The 18,291-nt window shown below is 43.3% G+C and overlaps 1 protein-coding gene across 15 annotated transcripts in view; it reads right to left on the reverse strand.

Annotated features, from left to right (window-relative positions):
* EXD3 (exonuclease 3'-5' domain containing 3) overlaps nucleotides 1-18,291 on the reverse strand; it is a 291,634-nt gene that overhangs the window by 212,814 nt on the left and 60,529 nt on the right. For 12 of the 15 annotated variants that reach the window (XM_080400989.1, XM_080401002.1, XM_080400992.1 and 9 more), the window contains one exon: nucleotides 13,648-13,761. In XM_080400989.1, the coding sequence (XP_080257115.1) occupies nucleotides 13,648-13,684 (37 nt within the window). In that variant the 5' untranslated portion in view covers nucleotides 13,685-13,761. Of the gene's footprint in view, nucleotides 1-3,223; nucleotides 3,383-13,647; nucleotides 13,762-18,030; nucleotides 18,230-18,291 lie in introns of all 15 variants that reach the window. The other 3 variants (XM_080400999.1, XM_080400998.1, XM_080400995.1) reach the window with 2 other exon arrangements.

An 18,291-nucleotide genomic window follows, 5' to 3' on the forward strand; every position in this document is an offset into this window, starting at 1 on the left:
GCACCATGTCCTGCAAGTCACCACACGCCTACCTGAAGCCTGCTCCTGGGAAATCCACTTTTCCCTCTTGCTGCTCTGTCCTCAGCCATTCCTCTGAGGCGCAGGTAACAGTGGGAAAGCAACCATCACCCCTTCAAGGCCAGCAGGTCCTGGTCATGGCTGGCTTCTTTTCTGTCCCTCAGGCAGAAGAGGGACAGAAGTTTTCAAGAGACAAAGTATTGGACACTATTACCAAGCCTCGTGCATTCTACCTTTTCTCTTCCATCCTCCTCCTCTGCTAGTGGGATGGGCTACAAGTAACAGCCACGCAGAAAGGGCAGATATGGGCATCCATGGTTTGTGCTCTTGTTGAGCAGTATATCAAACCGATCTGATTTGCTTTAAATGTTAATTTGAGAAAATACTGTAGCTTTCTTCTAATCGAAATTATGGCTTGTAAAGTAGCCTTTCAGCATCCCTTCAGGTTATTGTAGGATGTATTTAAAAGACTGAAGTAAACAAAGTGGAGAAGAACCATTTGCCCAGGCTGGATCAAGCTCTCCAGAGTACAATTGCTACTTTGCTCATGTTGAAGAAAATAATAGTAAAATCCCTACGCTAAAAAAATTCCTTCTTGTTCCTATAGCTAATTACATCTCAGAGTGTTATATTAAAACTCTGTCTCCAGTACCAATACCGAATATTGCCAGAGAAAGCAACTATCTTCAAATAATGTGTCCTTCACATATCTCTGCTCTTATTGCTGCATTTGAAAATCCCAGAGGTGCCAGGAATGTTCCCATTACTCCCAAATGTGCCCCAAATACCCAAACTGCTCCTTCCATGCAGAAAGCTCTCCAAGTCACCTTTAAGTGATTGTAAAATAGCCAAATGCTTTTCCAAAGCTGGCTGGCTCAAACCATTCCTCCCTAGGACACATTACAAACATTTCATGCACGCTCAGGCGAAAACTTGCCCAGTACTTCACACTATGCTACCACTGACTAAAGAGCTTGTCTCGGATTTTTTCAGTGTTTCTAGTACTAGATACAAGGCCGACTAAAAGATATCATTGCTACTTCAGATAAAAGCAGTGATAGCTATTCACTTGCAAAATTTATAGGTGTACCCTCTTCTATAAAATAAAACAAAAAATAAATCTTTGAGAGGTCCTACACATGACTTGCAAAGTCATAGCTCTTGGGAGGTTAAGTAGAAAAGAAAGGATACCTGTCAGCTCACCACCAACATGTTTGAAGAGATTTGTTGGTTTCTATGGCAATGGGGAGGGTAACGTGGCTGCCTGGTTACAATTATGACTGACGCACATCTCAAACAATCGTTCTCTTCCTGTTCGTATGACATAAGAAAAACAGGATGTTGAGAGGTGTTTATCTGAATGAACAAGATAAGCAAGCTCACTGACATTTCTAAAAGTATAAGATTTAACTAACAAGATGTTATAGATTTTCTGTGGAAAAAAAAAATCCAACTGCTGCACTGCTGAATGTGATTAAATTATGCATGGAAAGATCCTTTCCCTCCGAACCCGCAGGAAACAGTTGAGGAGCTGTTATATGAGCCATGAATACCAATGGAAAGTCTTTTTAGTCTGAGATACTGAGTTACACCACTGAATCAAAATTGAGAAAAACAGCTTAGCATGCAATATCCTGCTGCTTCCCAAAACTGTACTCAGTTCAGAGACTGCTGAAGGGGTGGGCTACAGAGAATCGTGTGCTGCAATGGTCCTACTGCTAGACAGGGAAGCCAGGCTGGGTTATAAAGAGTTTGTAGCAATGAGCACATTGCACAGGCGTTTCTCAGGCCTTCGCTCAACCTCAGTCACCATCACAAGCACTTTGCAGCATTTTAAATGTCCATCAGTGCCTGAGAGGGTACCTTATCACTCCTCATCACAACTTCATCAATGACAGAACTTGCAACATACCCAAATCATACAGCAGAGTGTGGTGCTGCAGTCACTGCTGTCCACTAATTAGCAGGAGCTGGTACAGCTCGACAGCACAGTCTAGTTTAAAGCTAAAAACCAGCTCATGTCCAAAAAGCACAACACATTGTCCCAGGAGCAGTTCTGGAGCAGGGGAAAGGTACCAGTCTTCACACCCATATGCATGGGCAACACACCCACTCAGACATCCAGCTACAGGGCAAAATAATGATAACGAGACCAGGATCCAACTGAACACACCACAGATAACCCAGTGTCACATCTGCTTTAAGACATCAGTCCTTTTCATTTAGGAAAAGAGAAGAACTCCCCACATGCAGGAATAAAGGATGAGGTATACTTAAGAGACAGGTATATTAGAAAAACCTAGAACAAGTACAGCTTGAGAAGTTAATTGCCAGCAGCTGCCTTGCTGTGGTAGCAGGAAGAATGAGATGTTCAATAAGGAAGCTGGAACGGATAAGTAAGAGGATGGAAGTGTTTTAGGAGGCATTTGGAGTATATAAACCACTCAGAGTAGAATGGTTGACGTGCAATCAAACAAACTGTGAAGGAGAAGGATAGCATGCTTCGGCCTGACTTCCTGAGGGGTCATTCCTGTTTAGGAACTACCAAGGATTGGACTTAAAGTCTCCTCAGTCTTCAGCCTCACAGGAAAATTAATACTGCTAAATGCTTTGGCTTGGGGTGTCGAAGAATTAGCTGTTAACTCTGCAGCAGGGAAGCCGAACAATCTTTCACATACTCATTTGTTCGTCATTTTGTTCATTTTAAATGCACATATAATTTAAAATATAATATCCATTAAGGCCTTTTTCATGTCATCCTATCCCATGGAAGAACAAGACCACAGGCCATAGTGCTCCGATCATTCAAAAGTACAATCGTGTCATTGTACAGTGCTAGACACAGGGCCTGACACTAAAGACCTGATATTAACAATACTTTGTTTTACAGTACATGGGCCACCACAGACCTATCTGAGCACATGGTTAGAATAACAATGATGTAATAAAGAATGTAAAAAGTCTTAAAATAGAAAATGGGTACAATCAGATATTGAAGTGAAGGATAATAAATATGTGGACTCAGTAACAGTTTAAACAAGTGAGCAGCGGGGAGTAGGAGGAGGTAGACTGAGACAGCTTTGAAAGGAGAGCACCATGCAGTTGCTAGGGATTAAAAGATCAAAGTGCCTGTGCACTGTCACAACAGCTCCATCCTGAAAAGGAATCACGCAGTGCAGGAGATGTGACTGAATGTAGTACTTACCTTCAACAATTCTTCATGCTATTAGAGCATCTCCCATCCAGGAGTTGCAACAGACTTCATGAACCATTATAGTCAGCAGCTGGTTCCAAAGTAAAGAAGCTGGCTTTGGACCTCTGGGAGCACCCGAGCAAACACAGTAGGAAGTCTGCACTGGCTTCCCTGGCAATGCAAAAACCATCACCAATTTTGACACAAAGCTATCTAAGCAACCTAACACTCCCTGCATGAGTTTGTGAGCTGCGGTTCCCTAAAATCCCTTCCAAGTGGTTGCCCTCCTGCACCGCCACTTTTTTTTTTTTTTTTCAAAGACATTTGAAATAAAGATCTTTGAAATCTCCCTATCAGACTTGCATGCAGCCAAGCACACTGATCTCCCAAATGCAATCCTTTTACAGTCCTTGCTGTCACCTTTTCAACATTTTCTTACAAGTCAACAATGCTACCAAGATATACATCAAAGCAGCTGTGCTGAATGAACCACTATCATCAAGACCTGCCAACAGCATGTATCACTTCAAAGACAACAGCCCTCCACATTTGTATTTTTACTCTTCTACACTGAGCAGGTGTTGGTTTCCTTAAAAAGCTGCACCTCAGGCTACACATTACAGTTAATAAGGCAGGAAGATGCACTTCTTCCACACACGGGCACTGGGAAGTGAAGCAGTCTACCCAAAGTCTCCCAGCAGAACCCCCAAGAAAGCAAGAACAGATGCCTGATTCTGATCTCCCTCATTTTTGCATCAGTATGGATCCGTCTGTTTTAACAAATACTTCTTACTTATTCTAGCCTGGTATCAGCAGCTCTGGAAATCCAGTTCACAGTCCCCAGCTGAAGGCACAGACCCTGCTGGGTGTCAGGGGCGACGGGGACTCTCAATGTTGCCATGAGACATGTCTGGAGCTACTACACATATGTGCAGTCTCCTCATGCCCACCAGGATTCCAGCTGCACCAGTCACATCTCCTCAGGAATACTGAAAAAATATCACATTACAGCCAGGAATTTAATAACCAATCAGTTTTCTAAGAACAGGCCTGACTTCCAATGTCCTTTAGGAAAAAATGGATGAGTTTTGCTGCCTGTGTTATCCATATCGGAAGACACAGGGTAGAACAGATCTGTATAAGAAAGGGGATTTCTGCTTAATTTTATGTAAATTTTGTTTTCCCATTTGGTGCACATATTTAAGTCAGTATCAAAGGAACAAAATGGAAACCCAATCATTGTCTCCAGCTTGGCTGGCTTACAGATCAACTCCCAGCCTTTAATTCTAGGAAGTGAGTGACCACGAAGTCTCATGGCAGCCAAAGGCCCCCCTCTTTCAATGTGACTTGCTGTTTGTCTTGGAAGTAGCCAGGTGAACGCTGTCCATTCAGCCTGCAAGGGAATGCAGGACAGATCGAGAGAGGGACAGACAGAGAGACACTGTAAAAGCCTGAGAGACAAAGACTGGTGGCGGGATGAAAGAGCGTGGAACGAAGGCAGGACCCAGCCAAGCCAAACAAAGCTTTCCTTGAGTGATTACATCTGCTGGAGAGTCCCCAGCTTGCACTCTCCTTGCTGAGAAATTCTTTTAATTGTGTCTAGGACATTTTAAAAATCCCAAGAAAAGCTCCTCTGTAATCATGAAAGCTCTGAACTGCATGAACTTTTGTTATGCTGAATTACTGACAGCTTGCTACATACTTCTTGAAGTAAAAGCTGAAAATTGCTTTACACAAGATGTTCCTGAGGTAGAGCCCTGAGCAGGGGAAAACCGATAATAAATCTTAATTTCTTTTTACCCAAGAAAAAACAAACAATTTAGAAAAATTCAGCTATACTGACATTGGGAGGGAGAAAAGTACAAAGAGCATCAAGAAGAAAATGAAAAGAGATACCTCCTGAAATCAGACAAAATTAAGTAAGGTTAAATGAATGATCTGTAGAGCCAAAGCCTACAAATCTGTAAAAAAGCCTCCTTCCCTGGAAGTCAAAAGGGACTGGCTCTTCCGCAGCCACTAAAGCTGCTCACGACTTAGCTGATCGTGGAGAGTGGGCAGCCAGGCAAGAGTGTATATACAGCACCTGCGGCAAGACAGTACTGTATGTCGAGCTGCCACAGGCATTTTCTTGTATATATGAAAATCAATACTTGTAAGCCAGAAAGACAGATTAATATTGAACAGTTTTCAAGTTGGCTAAAAGAGCTGTGATTCTGTCTTGATCAAACACACTCCTGGGGTTATCTGAATGCCCCTGCCCGCTGACTTCACATCATCAGTCCAAGTCTCTTGTCCGCTGCAAACTTCCAGGCAAATCTTCCTCATCTTCAAGCCTGTCTTCTCAGCATTAATTTGCGCTCTACCACTCACTATGATAACCAGAAATGCCAGAGGGTTGACAGACTCCAAGTACCTAATTTCCTCCAGAATCCAAATATCTGCCTGCATACCTCAGGTAACTAGATATTTGTATTTACCAAATTTGAGGGTCAGTCATCGGAAGACACTGCAAAGGCAAGGTTCAATGTTAAAACACACACACACACACAAATAAAAATCACAAGGTCTGGCAAGCTGGCCCTCACCCTGCCACAACTGCATGCTCCACCGTGTCACAGGTGTGTGGTACTCAGGAAGATGAAAGCATTACTAAGGGGGGAACGTCTAAGTTTTATGGCTCCCATAAAACAGCCACCCAAAGGCGTGCTTTGGCATACGCACTTTATTCAAGTATTTTGCGTTAAGATCTGGCTGTATTTCACCACTTTGCTGGTGCCAAGACATTTTACTTGGGTCAGCTGTCCAAAAGCAAAGCGACTTGCCCTTGTTACATCTCCTGCATGTTGTGCGCAAGTGCCGTTACACCAACCAACCCAAAGCCTCCGTACCCAGCAGATCACCCCGCTGCAACATGGAGAGCCCCTGCCCTGCCCCAGCTCGTGCAGGCTCTGCTCCTCAGCAGCCCGTTCACAAGCCTGTCCCACCCAAGCTGTTGGCAGAGAACTAATTCAAAAATACGGATCAGTTCTTGCTGGGTCAGTGAATTGAACGAACTCAGTGAAGGATCCAAGGTACCAGCACTGGAGCAAAGAGGATGACTCACGTACTCAGGATTGGGTACGAGGGCATGAGGGGGAAGGGCAGGGAGCAAGACCTTCACCTCACAGCTGTGATTAAGCTGCTTGCTAGATCAGTCAGCTCTTCCACTTGCTCCATTCTGCCAAAACACACATCTTTTCTTCTGTCATACAGAGATGCACATTATTAACTATACAATAGGCAGCAATAGATATTCTTCAATGCACTGCAGGCTAGGTAGGTACAACATTTAAGTTTTATATGGTCTACCATGCAAAAGACAAGACTCCAACTTAAGGTGAAACTCATACATCAGCCAAAAGACAAAATCCCTCAGTCTGCTGCAGCACCGTATGGCCAGGCTAAGACACTGCAGCACCTTGAGCACCTTGACCAGGAGCTGCAAGCACTGCTGAAAGGATGCAAATGCACAGACGAACATCAGCATCATCCAGAGTTATTTTTCAAACTTTTAGGTCTTACAGTAGCTTTAAACCAACATTTGTAACTTTAAAACAGTGTCTGTCCTTAAGACAGGCAGCCTTTCCAGGCAGAACCTCCTCCTCTGATCAGCATTTCAGGAAGAACAACCATCTCTCCATAGCCAGGACAGCTCAGTATCTACTGAAGGACACTTCAACAGCAAGGCCAAAGGAAACCTCAGTGGATAGAAACACTAGATGCTGCTAAGGGAACTGGTGACAGCCTGCCTGCCACGGTGCTGAGTGAAAGACTAGGTGGCAACTATGAGAAGGGGAGCCTGATCTGAACCAGTGAGCAAAGGGACCGATGGCTCTTTAGCCCCCTAGGTACAGGGAATAAAGAGTCTGGTGGACAAGGAGCGTGATTTGAGAACACCCACTGCAACAATCTCAATCCTCAAAACTGTGGAGGGTTCCCTAAAAATCTGCGGTTTGTTGGGAAGGAGGTTGGGGTTTTGTTTTATGCTTATTTGCCTCTTGTTTTTTTATCTTAGTGGATAACATTAATTTCCAGTAACTGTCAACCAAAGTGGAAAAGGAGTACTTAACAATAAAGTGCAAGAGTCCATTACAAGTAATGGCAACCCATGTGCTTTTATGAAACAATAACACACCAACATAAAATAAATCAGTGCCTTTTAATTTAACAATGTAAATTACCCTCCCACCTGCTGTGAATCTCCGTAAGGAGAAAAAGCTGGCTGCATATTTACCAAGCTGTCTATCCGAGTCTCATTCTGAACTGGCCTAATGCCCTGGGGTTAGACTGTAGGACTCTGTCATCTCTTGCACTCGTATGACCTAAGAAAGGGAATGTGGCCTTTTTCCCACAAGCCCAGAGTGAGAACATCATAAAAGCTGAACTTTAGCCCCCTTTTTGGGCAGGCAGCACAATAGCAAGGAGGATGCTGTTACTCCCTGGAGGCTCTGCTGCTGAAAAACATCACCAAGCTCAAGTAAAAGGTCAGTAGTTAGGACTGCATCTCTTGTTTTCTTCAGTTTTCCTCCTCCGTCAAAGGCAGTTAAACATTCTTTGCACACCCCCCTCCCTCCTTCTGAGAAATGCAGGAAGGAAGTGCTTGCAAAATAGTTTAATTTAAAAGAACGTACAATCACACACATAGCAAACACTGCTTTAGACCCTGAGCAGGACATTTCTATTGCCTCACAGTTCCCACTAAACCACAAATGAATCCCTGCAGTGGCAGAGCCCTTCCTCCTCCCTACACACAAATGGAGGCTGTGTTTTTACTCCCAAACCCTTTTGTTTAGGGGCAGACAACTTGGGTGAGAAGATCTGCGGCTACGTGCTGCAGGCAACCCGCTCTGCTCCTCCAGAGCACACATCCCTGCAGCTTCTTGTCAAGGTGGCAAAGAGGACGTCTGCCTAGCAAACGAGGGCTGTGGAGCCAGGGACAGAAGGATGCAGGAAACCCTGTAACCTTTCAAGGTGCTGCATGGTAACAGGCGTTGAGAGGCAGTAACGTGGTCCTGGGTTGTAGGACACAGTTTCACTCCCAGCCTTTCTCATAAATAGTGCTTGTTTGAATTCACAGTATGTTTTTCCTCCAATGTTTTTTTACCTGGACCTTGCTAGAATTTGTGAAAGTTGTTTGGGACTGTTGGATTTAACCTGACCCTTGTCTTCACTAGATTTATGTGAAAGAACCAAAGGGGGAGGAAACAGCTCTCATACTCCATCCCTTTTCGCAAAAAGGAATGTAGAGACCAGCAGGCAATTCACAGAAAACTTCTTCGTTATCTATCAGTTTGTTGTATGACCACAAGTCCACTCTGAACATAATTCTTCTCAGTCACACAGCGATTTACTATCACAAGCCTATTTCTTAGACTTTTCAGAGACTTTGGCAGTCTTGAGGACTTGTCTTCCCTTGAGCCATGAACCATGACAGCCACTAGCACATGTTAGAAGGGGCTCGCAAGTCCCTGCCTGCTTTCACTTCTTTGAGAATTACCAGTCCTCCTAGCCGCAGTCTCTTGAAATAAACACCTCCGCCGCTCACAGCTTCTCCCAGCGCAGCAGCACTTTTGCTCGGTGGTTTCAGCAAATCTGATCATATTACTGCCGTCCCGCGTTCCTCACATTGCTCGGCTAGCATGCGGTGGATTGATTTCCAGTTGGCACTCTTGTACTTAAAAGGGACACTGTCAACAAATCACAGTCCTGTCTCTTTTTTTTAACCCATTGCTGTCACAGTGCATAATTAGATTAATAAAATAAATAAGAGATCAGTGCATGTAGGGACTAAACAGAATTGCACCCGCTGCCTGTTAGAGTGATGTCTTTTTCCTCCAAACAGGATGGCCGGGACAAGCGAAGACATAATAAATTATTTTCTAGAAGGAAATTAAGAAATTTTGCATGCTGTTAATGTGAGCACTTTCCCATGTACAGTCAAGCAGCTTCACAAAGGGGAAGATTAATACTTTCACAAAACAGGGAAATGAGACTGCCAAATGCCACAAACTGTCTGGGGACTTCAGGTCTAAGGCAGGACCTAAAACTAGGTTGCTGAGTTTTGCCTTTTTTTTTTTTTTTTTTTAAAGCTAACAACTTCAATTGACAACACCTACATTGAGCCCTGACCAGCGGGGAAACCTGACTTTTCCTAGTTCTAGGCCATTGCCCTGATGGGTAAGTTTTTTTGCTTTTGTTATTGTTTTCAGAAACATACAGCTGTTACTGCTGTTTATTATCATTCCCATCCCCAGTAACTTTTACCTTCTTTTCTTTTTCAGTTGGTGTTATGCATGAGTATTTCTGGTAGATTTAAAAATAGTTGTTAGCATTTCAAAAATACCTTCAGATTTTATATGAGGACTCCATAATACTGCATTCTGTAAAGACCTTAAATAAGAAATAACTTCTGGCCCAAAGAGTATAGTAAAGGCATTTAAGGAGCTTACTTCCCAACCCATGCCTGTTGCAACCCCAGACAAAGGACAATGAAAATGTGAAACAGCAAAGGAATTAAATAACCACAGAAAGGCACATCTGGCTGGGCAGATGAGGTGCTCATGCAGGTAGCCAGCATGGAGCTGGGGAATATTTTCTGCTTATCAAGACTGTTAAGAGTTACACACTGGTTTTTACGTAGTAAAAAAAGTATAAAACCATAAACTGCACTGCAAGATGTGTTACAAATAGAACCACCACATCGGCCAGTATGCAGATAAGGTCAGAGCAGGCAGATCTCAGTAGTATGCAGTTTGCTTCTGGAAAGTCTTTACGAATTACTTCCACAGCTCTAGCCTAAAAACCTTATCATTAAAACAACATACTCGTTCTTTAATTCTAGAGCTTACACTCATATTCAAGTTTCATCTCAACTTTACCAAAACATAACCTTGAGTAAATACTATTTTGACACTGAGTACACTGGGCACGCTACAAAGATCATCATGCTGCAGAAATTATTGACAGTAGTCTTTTTCAGAGAGAAAAGTCAGAGGAAAGGTTGACAGAATCCTGTAGTGCCACTTAATTCAAGAAAAATGTAACCCCACAAAACATTATTTTCTTACACTGTGAGCAATTGCTGAAATTTCAGGGTAAGTTTTAAATTTACCATTAAGTTGGACTCTGACTTGAATGTTACCCCAAGCTCTCCAATGACCCAAACAGTAAAGTCTTGGAGGTGTTTTAACACCACACTAATTCACAAGCTGATGTGCTTAGTTGACCCTGAGGTGTGGGCTCAAACACACAGTACAATTCAACAAGGGCAGCCTCAATTCGAACCAAGGAGGGCAGGCACAGGATCTTTGGTGGTTGACAGTCTTTCCATCCCCCTCCTTCCATTCCCAAGTACAAACCAGTCCTCTTGCTGTTGGACACAACCTACCAGGAGGTAGCTTTGGAGTATTTCAGGCCAAAGAACAATAGGATGTCTTCCAAAATACCTACCAGAACATACTGAGTGAGAACACGGTAATGCAGACAGGGCTCTGTGTGTGTGGATGCCCACACCCAGAAAGACTAACATAGGTGCTCATCCTTACACATAAAGCATTCAGGTTAGCTGTACAAGGAAAATTAAGCCTCAAATATGGAAAAGTCGTTTCTCCATCAAGTCAGACTCTTGATATTCTGTCATGTCCAGTTGTACAACAGGCTTACACAGTGATCTTGAGAGCGTTTCAGTAAGTGCTCATCATTTCTTAACAGCCAACCTTTGTAGGCTTTTGCTATCAGAATCAAAAGGAAATTCCCAGCTCAAAGTTGGCAAGAATACTAAAACCATACTGAAAAAAATAAAACCAAAAAGGTCGTTAAAAAAATGCTACTGAGCAGACATTTGAAAATATTACCTAAGTATTGTAATGCAGCATTAAGAGATAATGAGTAATTTGAGAAAGAGATCACAGTTCAGTTTTGAGCCTTTTTTTGGAAAGAATCACAGAATCATATTCAGCAAAGGTGATTCATTTAAAGGTAAGGCCTCCCCCATATTTATTTCCTCCCTCTTTAAGGCACCACGGATAGTGTTTGCCTCACCACTGCCCTACCCTGAAGACCGGACAGAAACCTCTGTCATGGCAGACAACAGCTACTTCCTTCCCCTGTGGCCAGATACATCACCCTGCGGTGCTCTGGACCAGAACGCATCTCCGGTCATTTCCTTGGGTTTTCTCATTTTCAGGCTCCACAACTGTCAGCACAGTAGTTTCTTTACTAAACATCAGCCCTTTTCCTTCTTTTTCCCCTTTTTTTCTTTCTTAAGATGCTTCTTCAAACGGGAATTTTCATTACTGAGATACTTGATCATAAAGGGAAGGGGAAGAAAATCCCCAGTAACCTGCTGTGAGATGCAGCCTACAAATCAAACTGCCTTGTGCTCAGATCCCAGTGGTTTGCTGCCTCTGAAGTGTTTATGCAAGACGTGTGTTTTTCCCGTTGGCGTTGCCGTGACTGTTTGGCTGTGCTGGGTGATGGATGGTGGAGAAGGTTGTGTCTGGAAACGTGCTCCGAAGTCGACAGGAAGCTGAGGGGGCCTTTGCCAGCACTTCCTTCCTGTATACAAGGGGAGGACAGAATGGGAAAAACCTTGGCTGTCTCTTACCCTGAGAAAAGTGCTACCCTTCCAGCTGGATTACAGTAAAAATATTTTAATCTTTCACAAGATTATAATATCCTTCCTCTCTAAGTATAGCTGCAGTGGTAGCAAGGCTTAGATAATGAAACGAACTGGCAATGCGAAACTTAATAGGTGGCTACAGAAGGCTGCTGCTTGAAGGTGAACAAATAGAGGTCCAGATTTGAAGATCCCTGAAGGTATCTTCAGCCAAGACATAAATCATCAGTGGATCACACCTGCCTAACCCCATATCTTGACTCCAAAAGTAGCCAGTACTAAGCACTTCAACAGAGGACGTAAAATCCGCACAAGCAGTACATTGGAAATGTGTCCCTCTGGACAGCTTCATTCCTGTGCCTGTTTTAGAGAGTGGATCTAAACTCAAAGCATAATGCTTATTACCCCTATAAAAAATAACATTGCAACGAGCCATCTATGAATATTCTGACCATGCGATTCATACATTTCTCGCAAGCACCCAGGATGGTTTGTGTTATACAGACTTTCCTTGAATGTCTTCTTCCAAAGACCTAGACTCTAGGTCCTTCTGTGGATGATTCCTGAATCTGCATGACAACCTGACATGTAATCATCACCTGTTCACAGTAATGAAAACACCTGCAGAGTATTACAGAATAGATACTCCATGCTACCACAGGTATTTTCCTAAAATTTTCCATTCTTGAACTCCCAGGTTCAAACTGATAGACAACAGCAAGATCTTTAGTGTAGCCAGATGTTCAGAACCCCAAACTCAAGTGGACCCAAGTTGACTTGTTCTACCTACAGCCACATGGACTGTGTCAGTGAGAGCATGACACAAGGGCTGTGGCAATAAGGACCAGTTTCCTTGCTATCGCAGCAAGGGGACATCCTAGCAATCTCCTCAGTCAGATACTGCCTGGATGAGTTTGCCCAAGCAAGTCTGAAAAAGGGAAGAAGAAATTCTCAGGACTCTTGAGAACAAAGGAAAAATCCCCAAAACCGTGAGCAGACAGCTCTCATAACAGCCTCTATTTCTGAAAAAGGAATCAGACAAAAAGACCTCACCCATTAATAAAGAGTGGGGAACAATGGAAACTGTCAAAAAATAGCCCTCGCGTCAGAACTAAGAATGCCCCTTTACACATCCAAAAAAGCACACAGCTGTGCAAGAGCCTGCAAGGCTGTCAGGCACTGCTGCTGGCTTACACGTCTCCCCGACCCTTCTCCTTCGCAAAAACTGCCAGAAGCACTAGATGATACTGAATTCCAATAACCAAAGATGGGGATGGAAGAGGAGAGGAAATTTATGGCAGGACCGAGGCAGAACAAGTACCAAATTCCTGTCCGGCAAGGACCCTCCTGACAGTGAAACTTCGTGGGACATACATGATACATGCGCATATCTTCCACAGGTCTTACTTTATAGGGCAAAGCAATTACAAAAGCAATTCACAAAGCAACTAAACTACGAATAAAATCTGAATGAATTGTGTAACACACAGTAATAAAATCATGTGTTATGCTGAATTGGTGAGAAGTTATAAAAACAATTGCTATAAAAATTTTTAACCTGGAGTACAGTTCTAAGAATGCAGATATCTAGATGTGGACCTGGAAACCTCAAGGATGCAGTAACCTTCATGGCACACAACTTAGTGTTACATTCACGGGTTTTGCTGTATTTGTGACTCAGCACTCTTCTCCAATAGTAGTAAGGAAAATAAACAGAAAGCAAACCATTCTGAATGAACAGGAGAAGATATACAAACACTTGGACAAGCATAAAACTCACCATGGGGCTGACCACTTGAGTCACTGTCCTGATTCATCCTCCCAAAGGCAGCACCAATCAGGATGCTGAATTTCGAGGTCTACAACTCAGAGCTGGTACCCCAAGCTCTTGCTTCTGAAATGAAAGAATGTAGCGTTACTATCAAACTGTAGGAACTCTACCCTGCATGACAAAGGAAATATCTTGTGTGTGGTCTGTTGCCTTTGAATCTAAGACAGACGGGAGAAACTGTGTGCATACACAACTTAGCACAGAAGCCACAGCATATTGCTTGAAGATCAGAGAACTAAATGGTAAATTGGTGAATTAGGTCAACCAAGAAACACTGAAAAGTGGCATCTGAAATTTCATGCAAGTTAAAGCAACATGTACTTAAAACAGCAGCTGGATTCCTGGAATAGGTCAAGATTAGCTTTCAGATTTCAATTGCACAAACAGGAGTCTCTAACATTGTTTACTTGATGAATCAAACAAAAAGCCAGACCTATCTATAACCTCCAAACTGGACAAACAGTCCACGTGAAAGTATGTTTTTGCCATAGCTAAACAGCTCCTCCTCTTTGTTTGCTTGCCCTTCCACTCATCACATCTTGACTGTGGTAGAGTTGGGAACAGAACCCATGTCTCCCAAATCCCAGTCCAGTGCCTTAACCACCACATCCTTCCTGCTGAATCACATTGCAGAATTGTTTATCAGGAAGGAAATTCCCCCTCGAGAGTACTCACTCTGAGTGTGCTGGTGGAACACAAGTGCTTAGAAAAATACAAATGGACTAGCAATAACAACAAGTGATTTAAGTTACTGTACAACAAGCTAAAGGTACACATCAGTATATTGTTTTTTGTTGTTAGCAGCAGTCTAAGTAAGGCACAATCAAGGAGGACATGACACAGAACAAGCAGCGCATCTGGATGGCCCCAGAGTAATAGCCTCCTGCTCTTCAGAAGATGGTATCTAAATTCAAAAACATCTATCCCATGTTCAGCATGAGGTGTATGCCACTCAGAGGGGGATTCAAAAGGTTTATATTCTTACCAGGCTCTGTGAAGGGTCATCTTTGATAGCAACTCATGCCATGCTGCTAAGTGCAAGCAGCTGTGATCTAGTGGGTCAGAATTAACCTCAATATGTTGTACTAGCAAAAGGCCTTCACTTTCCTTAAGGTCTTTAACTAAGGAGAAGGGGGGGGGGGGGGAAGAAAAAAAAAAGCGCAGGGCTGGGGGGAAGATACCAAAAGTGGAACAAATATGTTTTAGCCTAAACACAATTTACCCCATTAGTCTCCCAGAGAACAACAGGGGTTGTAATTCATCTGCAATCTGTCCGAGGACACAAACCCACTGAAATGGCAAGTTCATGGTCCAGGATTCTGAAGAATTTGGCTCTGCTCAGCAGTTGGGCAAAGGAGAAGAATTTCCCCACTTGCAAGCAATGGCTTTCCAGGTTGTGTCCTGCGAGACCCCACCACAGTAACTGACACAAACACGCGCTTGGGCAGATTCCCAGACCTCTGACAAGATTTCTTTTATACTCCCTTTAAATGTCTTTGCATAGCAATTCCAGCAGGACTGACTCTTCAGGGGCAGGGAACCAAACCCTCAATCACAACATCCTGGAATCACACATACATCTACAGGAGCTTTTAATGGGCACATCAGGTAGGGCTAGCTGCCCCCTGCCAGCTGCCTTGAGAGCAGACCCAAGACCAAAACCCTCAAGCTTTGCTTTTTTTACATCATACGAGAGTAATTTAGGAATTAATATTAAATTCAATTGTTCTTCATTTAAAAGGCTATTCTGTCATTCCTTGCCTGCTATTTTTGTAGTCAGGATCAAGCTTGCGGTTTTTTCCTATTAGGTCAGCCCCACTTAGGTCTAAATCAAGTGTGTCCAGAGGCAGAACGTAACTCCACATATTCAGTCCTGCAGGATGTTGTGATCGGTTTACAGTGGTGAATAATGGCACATTAGAAGGCAATTGCTCTTAGGGACGTCTTCTGCTTGGTTTAAAGCATTCCCTGTAAGGAAATCCAGCATGGAACAGCTAAACAAAAAGGGTTCTGCAAAGAGCTGCCAAACTGCTTCTCTAAGGACTTCTGATTTTTCTCCAGAGCGGGTGTGTGCACTGTTGAGCTCTTGATCTTGGCACTAGTGCCATGCAGGAGTTTGTTGCTTCATATTTAAGCAAAACGAGCTAACGATTGTACCCTGCCATCCTGAATAATGCACGTGGTCTGAAGCAAAAAGGATGAGTATCTAGAAAACGTCCAACAACTCCCCTGCCTGTAGTCCATAACTCTCCCAAAGGTGAAGTAACATTCAGGTGGACGGAGAGGCTTTTTCAGATGATGGTGTAAGCAGAGTTCACAGTCCTGCTTCCTCAGAACAGCTGAGGCCACAGCCACCACCAGACAGGGAACTGGAGGCCACCCGTTTCCTTTTGAGTGATTTCAGTTCAAGCAGGGCCATCACGGGGCTGGAGCGAACAAGAGGCTCCTAAACCCTCAGCTTTGGAGCCATGCTGAGAAAAGCAGTAAATCTCTCTCCTGGTGGTTTGTTAACCCTCTGTGGGGTCAGATCTTGTGCCATTATCTCAAGCCCTGCCATAGCTGGTGCCTTCCTGAAAGCCCAGCAGCTGGGTGAAGAGACTGTGTAAAAAATTCTCTCTTCAGAAAACATCACCAAAACAAAAAGAAGGTTTTTATTCTGCTTGGTTATAGAAAAAGATTAGAAAATGTGAAGTGAGAGTAATTTAAAGTTTTAGAAACAAGACGACAAATACTAGGAAGCAATGTTTATTTATAGGCTTCTCCATACTGTGATTTTTAAGCCTATCTCACATTTTTGCAACCCGCCTTTTATTGCTTTACTGTTAACAGAACATACAGGCACATGCAACGAAAGACACCCAGCATTACGGATCCCTCTGCAGAAAAAAAAATATTACTTTGGAGTATGGGTCAAGGAGCTGCAGTCCCAGAAGTGCTAACAAAAGCATTTTCTGAAGATTATGGGTGTCTTTTCATTGACTTTTACAGACTTTGGAGCCTGTACTTAAACTCGATACAGCAGCTCTAGGGCCAGATTTGGCTTTTAGCTTCTCATCAGCCACCAACCGAACACTTCATTCTTCGTAACGCACCAGCTGTGCTACACCACCCAACATTTCTGCTCCATGCTTGAATTACAGCATCTCAGACTGCAGCATGACACGTATTAACCTACATACTGAGCCTATTTACAAGCAATCTCAGTAGCCTATGTTATTTCAAAGTGGGAAAAAGCAATGAAGAGTCCTGTGGCCTCTTCATACCACAGGCTGAAATGCAAATAGCAGTTCTATCTATTTTTACAGTCTTTCCTTTATCACATAAATCTTTAACTACCCAGAAATAGAAACTTGACTTCTCTGTGATAAGGACATAGGAAAAAAAAAGCACCGACACCAGCAAAAACAAGAGGAAAATTAAAAACAAAGAGCAGCAGAAGCTGTCAGCCAGTGCCTACCAGCAACAGTGAGCCTGTGTGAAAAGCCCAGGCAACCTCAGCTGCCCACCATGGCCCTGGAGCAGGCAGGGCTCCAGCAGACCCGGTGGGCTGCTGAGCTCCCATCTGGACAGAGCTGCACAGCACCGCCAGGAACATGGCACAGCAGAAGCCAGCACTCCAGTGTGTTATCGGGAACAGACCAGGAGAAGACCCTGAGGCTAAAAGCCACCTTCTGTATCAACTGATTTTATTTGAGTTCATTCTAAGAAGGAGATGCTTCTTTCTCTGCTTCAGTTTAATGGACTTTTTATTAAATAATTATTAGTTTTTGATCATTTATGGGTGTAATTTAATTTCATAGCATTATTATCATAAGATTCACTGAAACTGCTGAAGGCTCAAACCAGCAGAGCTACACAATTCTAGCATACACCCTTCACCTTGCTAGCTCTGACATTAAAACTAGAAAGCAGCTGACAAAATATTAACAGATGTCTATCGAAGCCTGTTAGATTATCAAGGCTATCCCCCCCAAATGGTAAAACCCATCAGCTTGACAAGAATGTATTTTTAATGGAAGTTCCTGTCCAAGTTCCTAACATCAATAAGAAAATTGTTGTGACACCCAAAGGCATAAATAAAACCTGAACCCGTCGAGAAAGCCCTGTACACCAGTGAACATGTCTTCCCGCATGCATGCAGAATGTCCAGCACATCACCATCATCAACAGGATACCAAGAATAAAACAATCATCACATGCAGGTACCAACCATGTGGGGCAATGTTTGAAAACAGTTAAGTTCACACCTGGCCTTTCACAACCTAGAGCTGACTGCAAGTCACAGGCCAGCGGCTAATTTCTGTGTGTTTTACTCCTGACAGTAGAGCTTACCCTCCATTTAGAAGTAGCAACTTCAAACAGCTGGGTCACGGCTTCCCTTCCAGCCAGGGTAAACAGTTTACCAGCAGCATCCAAGTGAAGTTAATGCAGCGACACACTACTTTGTTCAATTTGCAGTGGCACAGCAAGGAGGGTTATTCCAGAAGGCAGAAACCACCTAATGGAACTTCTTGAAATGCGACGAGTCCTCCTTTCCAAAGGAGTGAAAAAAAAGAAAAAAAAATGCACAGCTTGGACTTCAGTTTCGGAAAG

The sequence above is a fragment of the Falco punctatus genome (assembly GCF_963210335.1).
Source record: "Falco punctatus genome assembly, chromosome: 9".
NCBI classification, from domain to species: Eukaryota; Metazoa; Chordata; class Aves; order Falconiformes; family Falconidae; genus Falco; species Falco punctatus.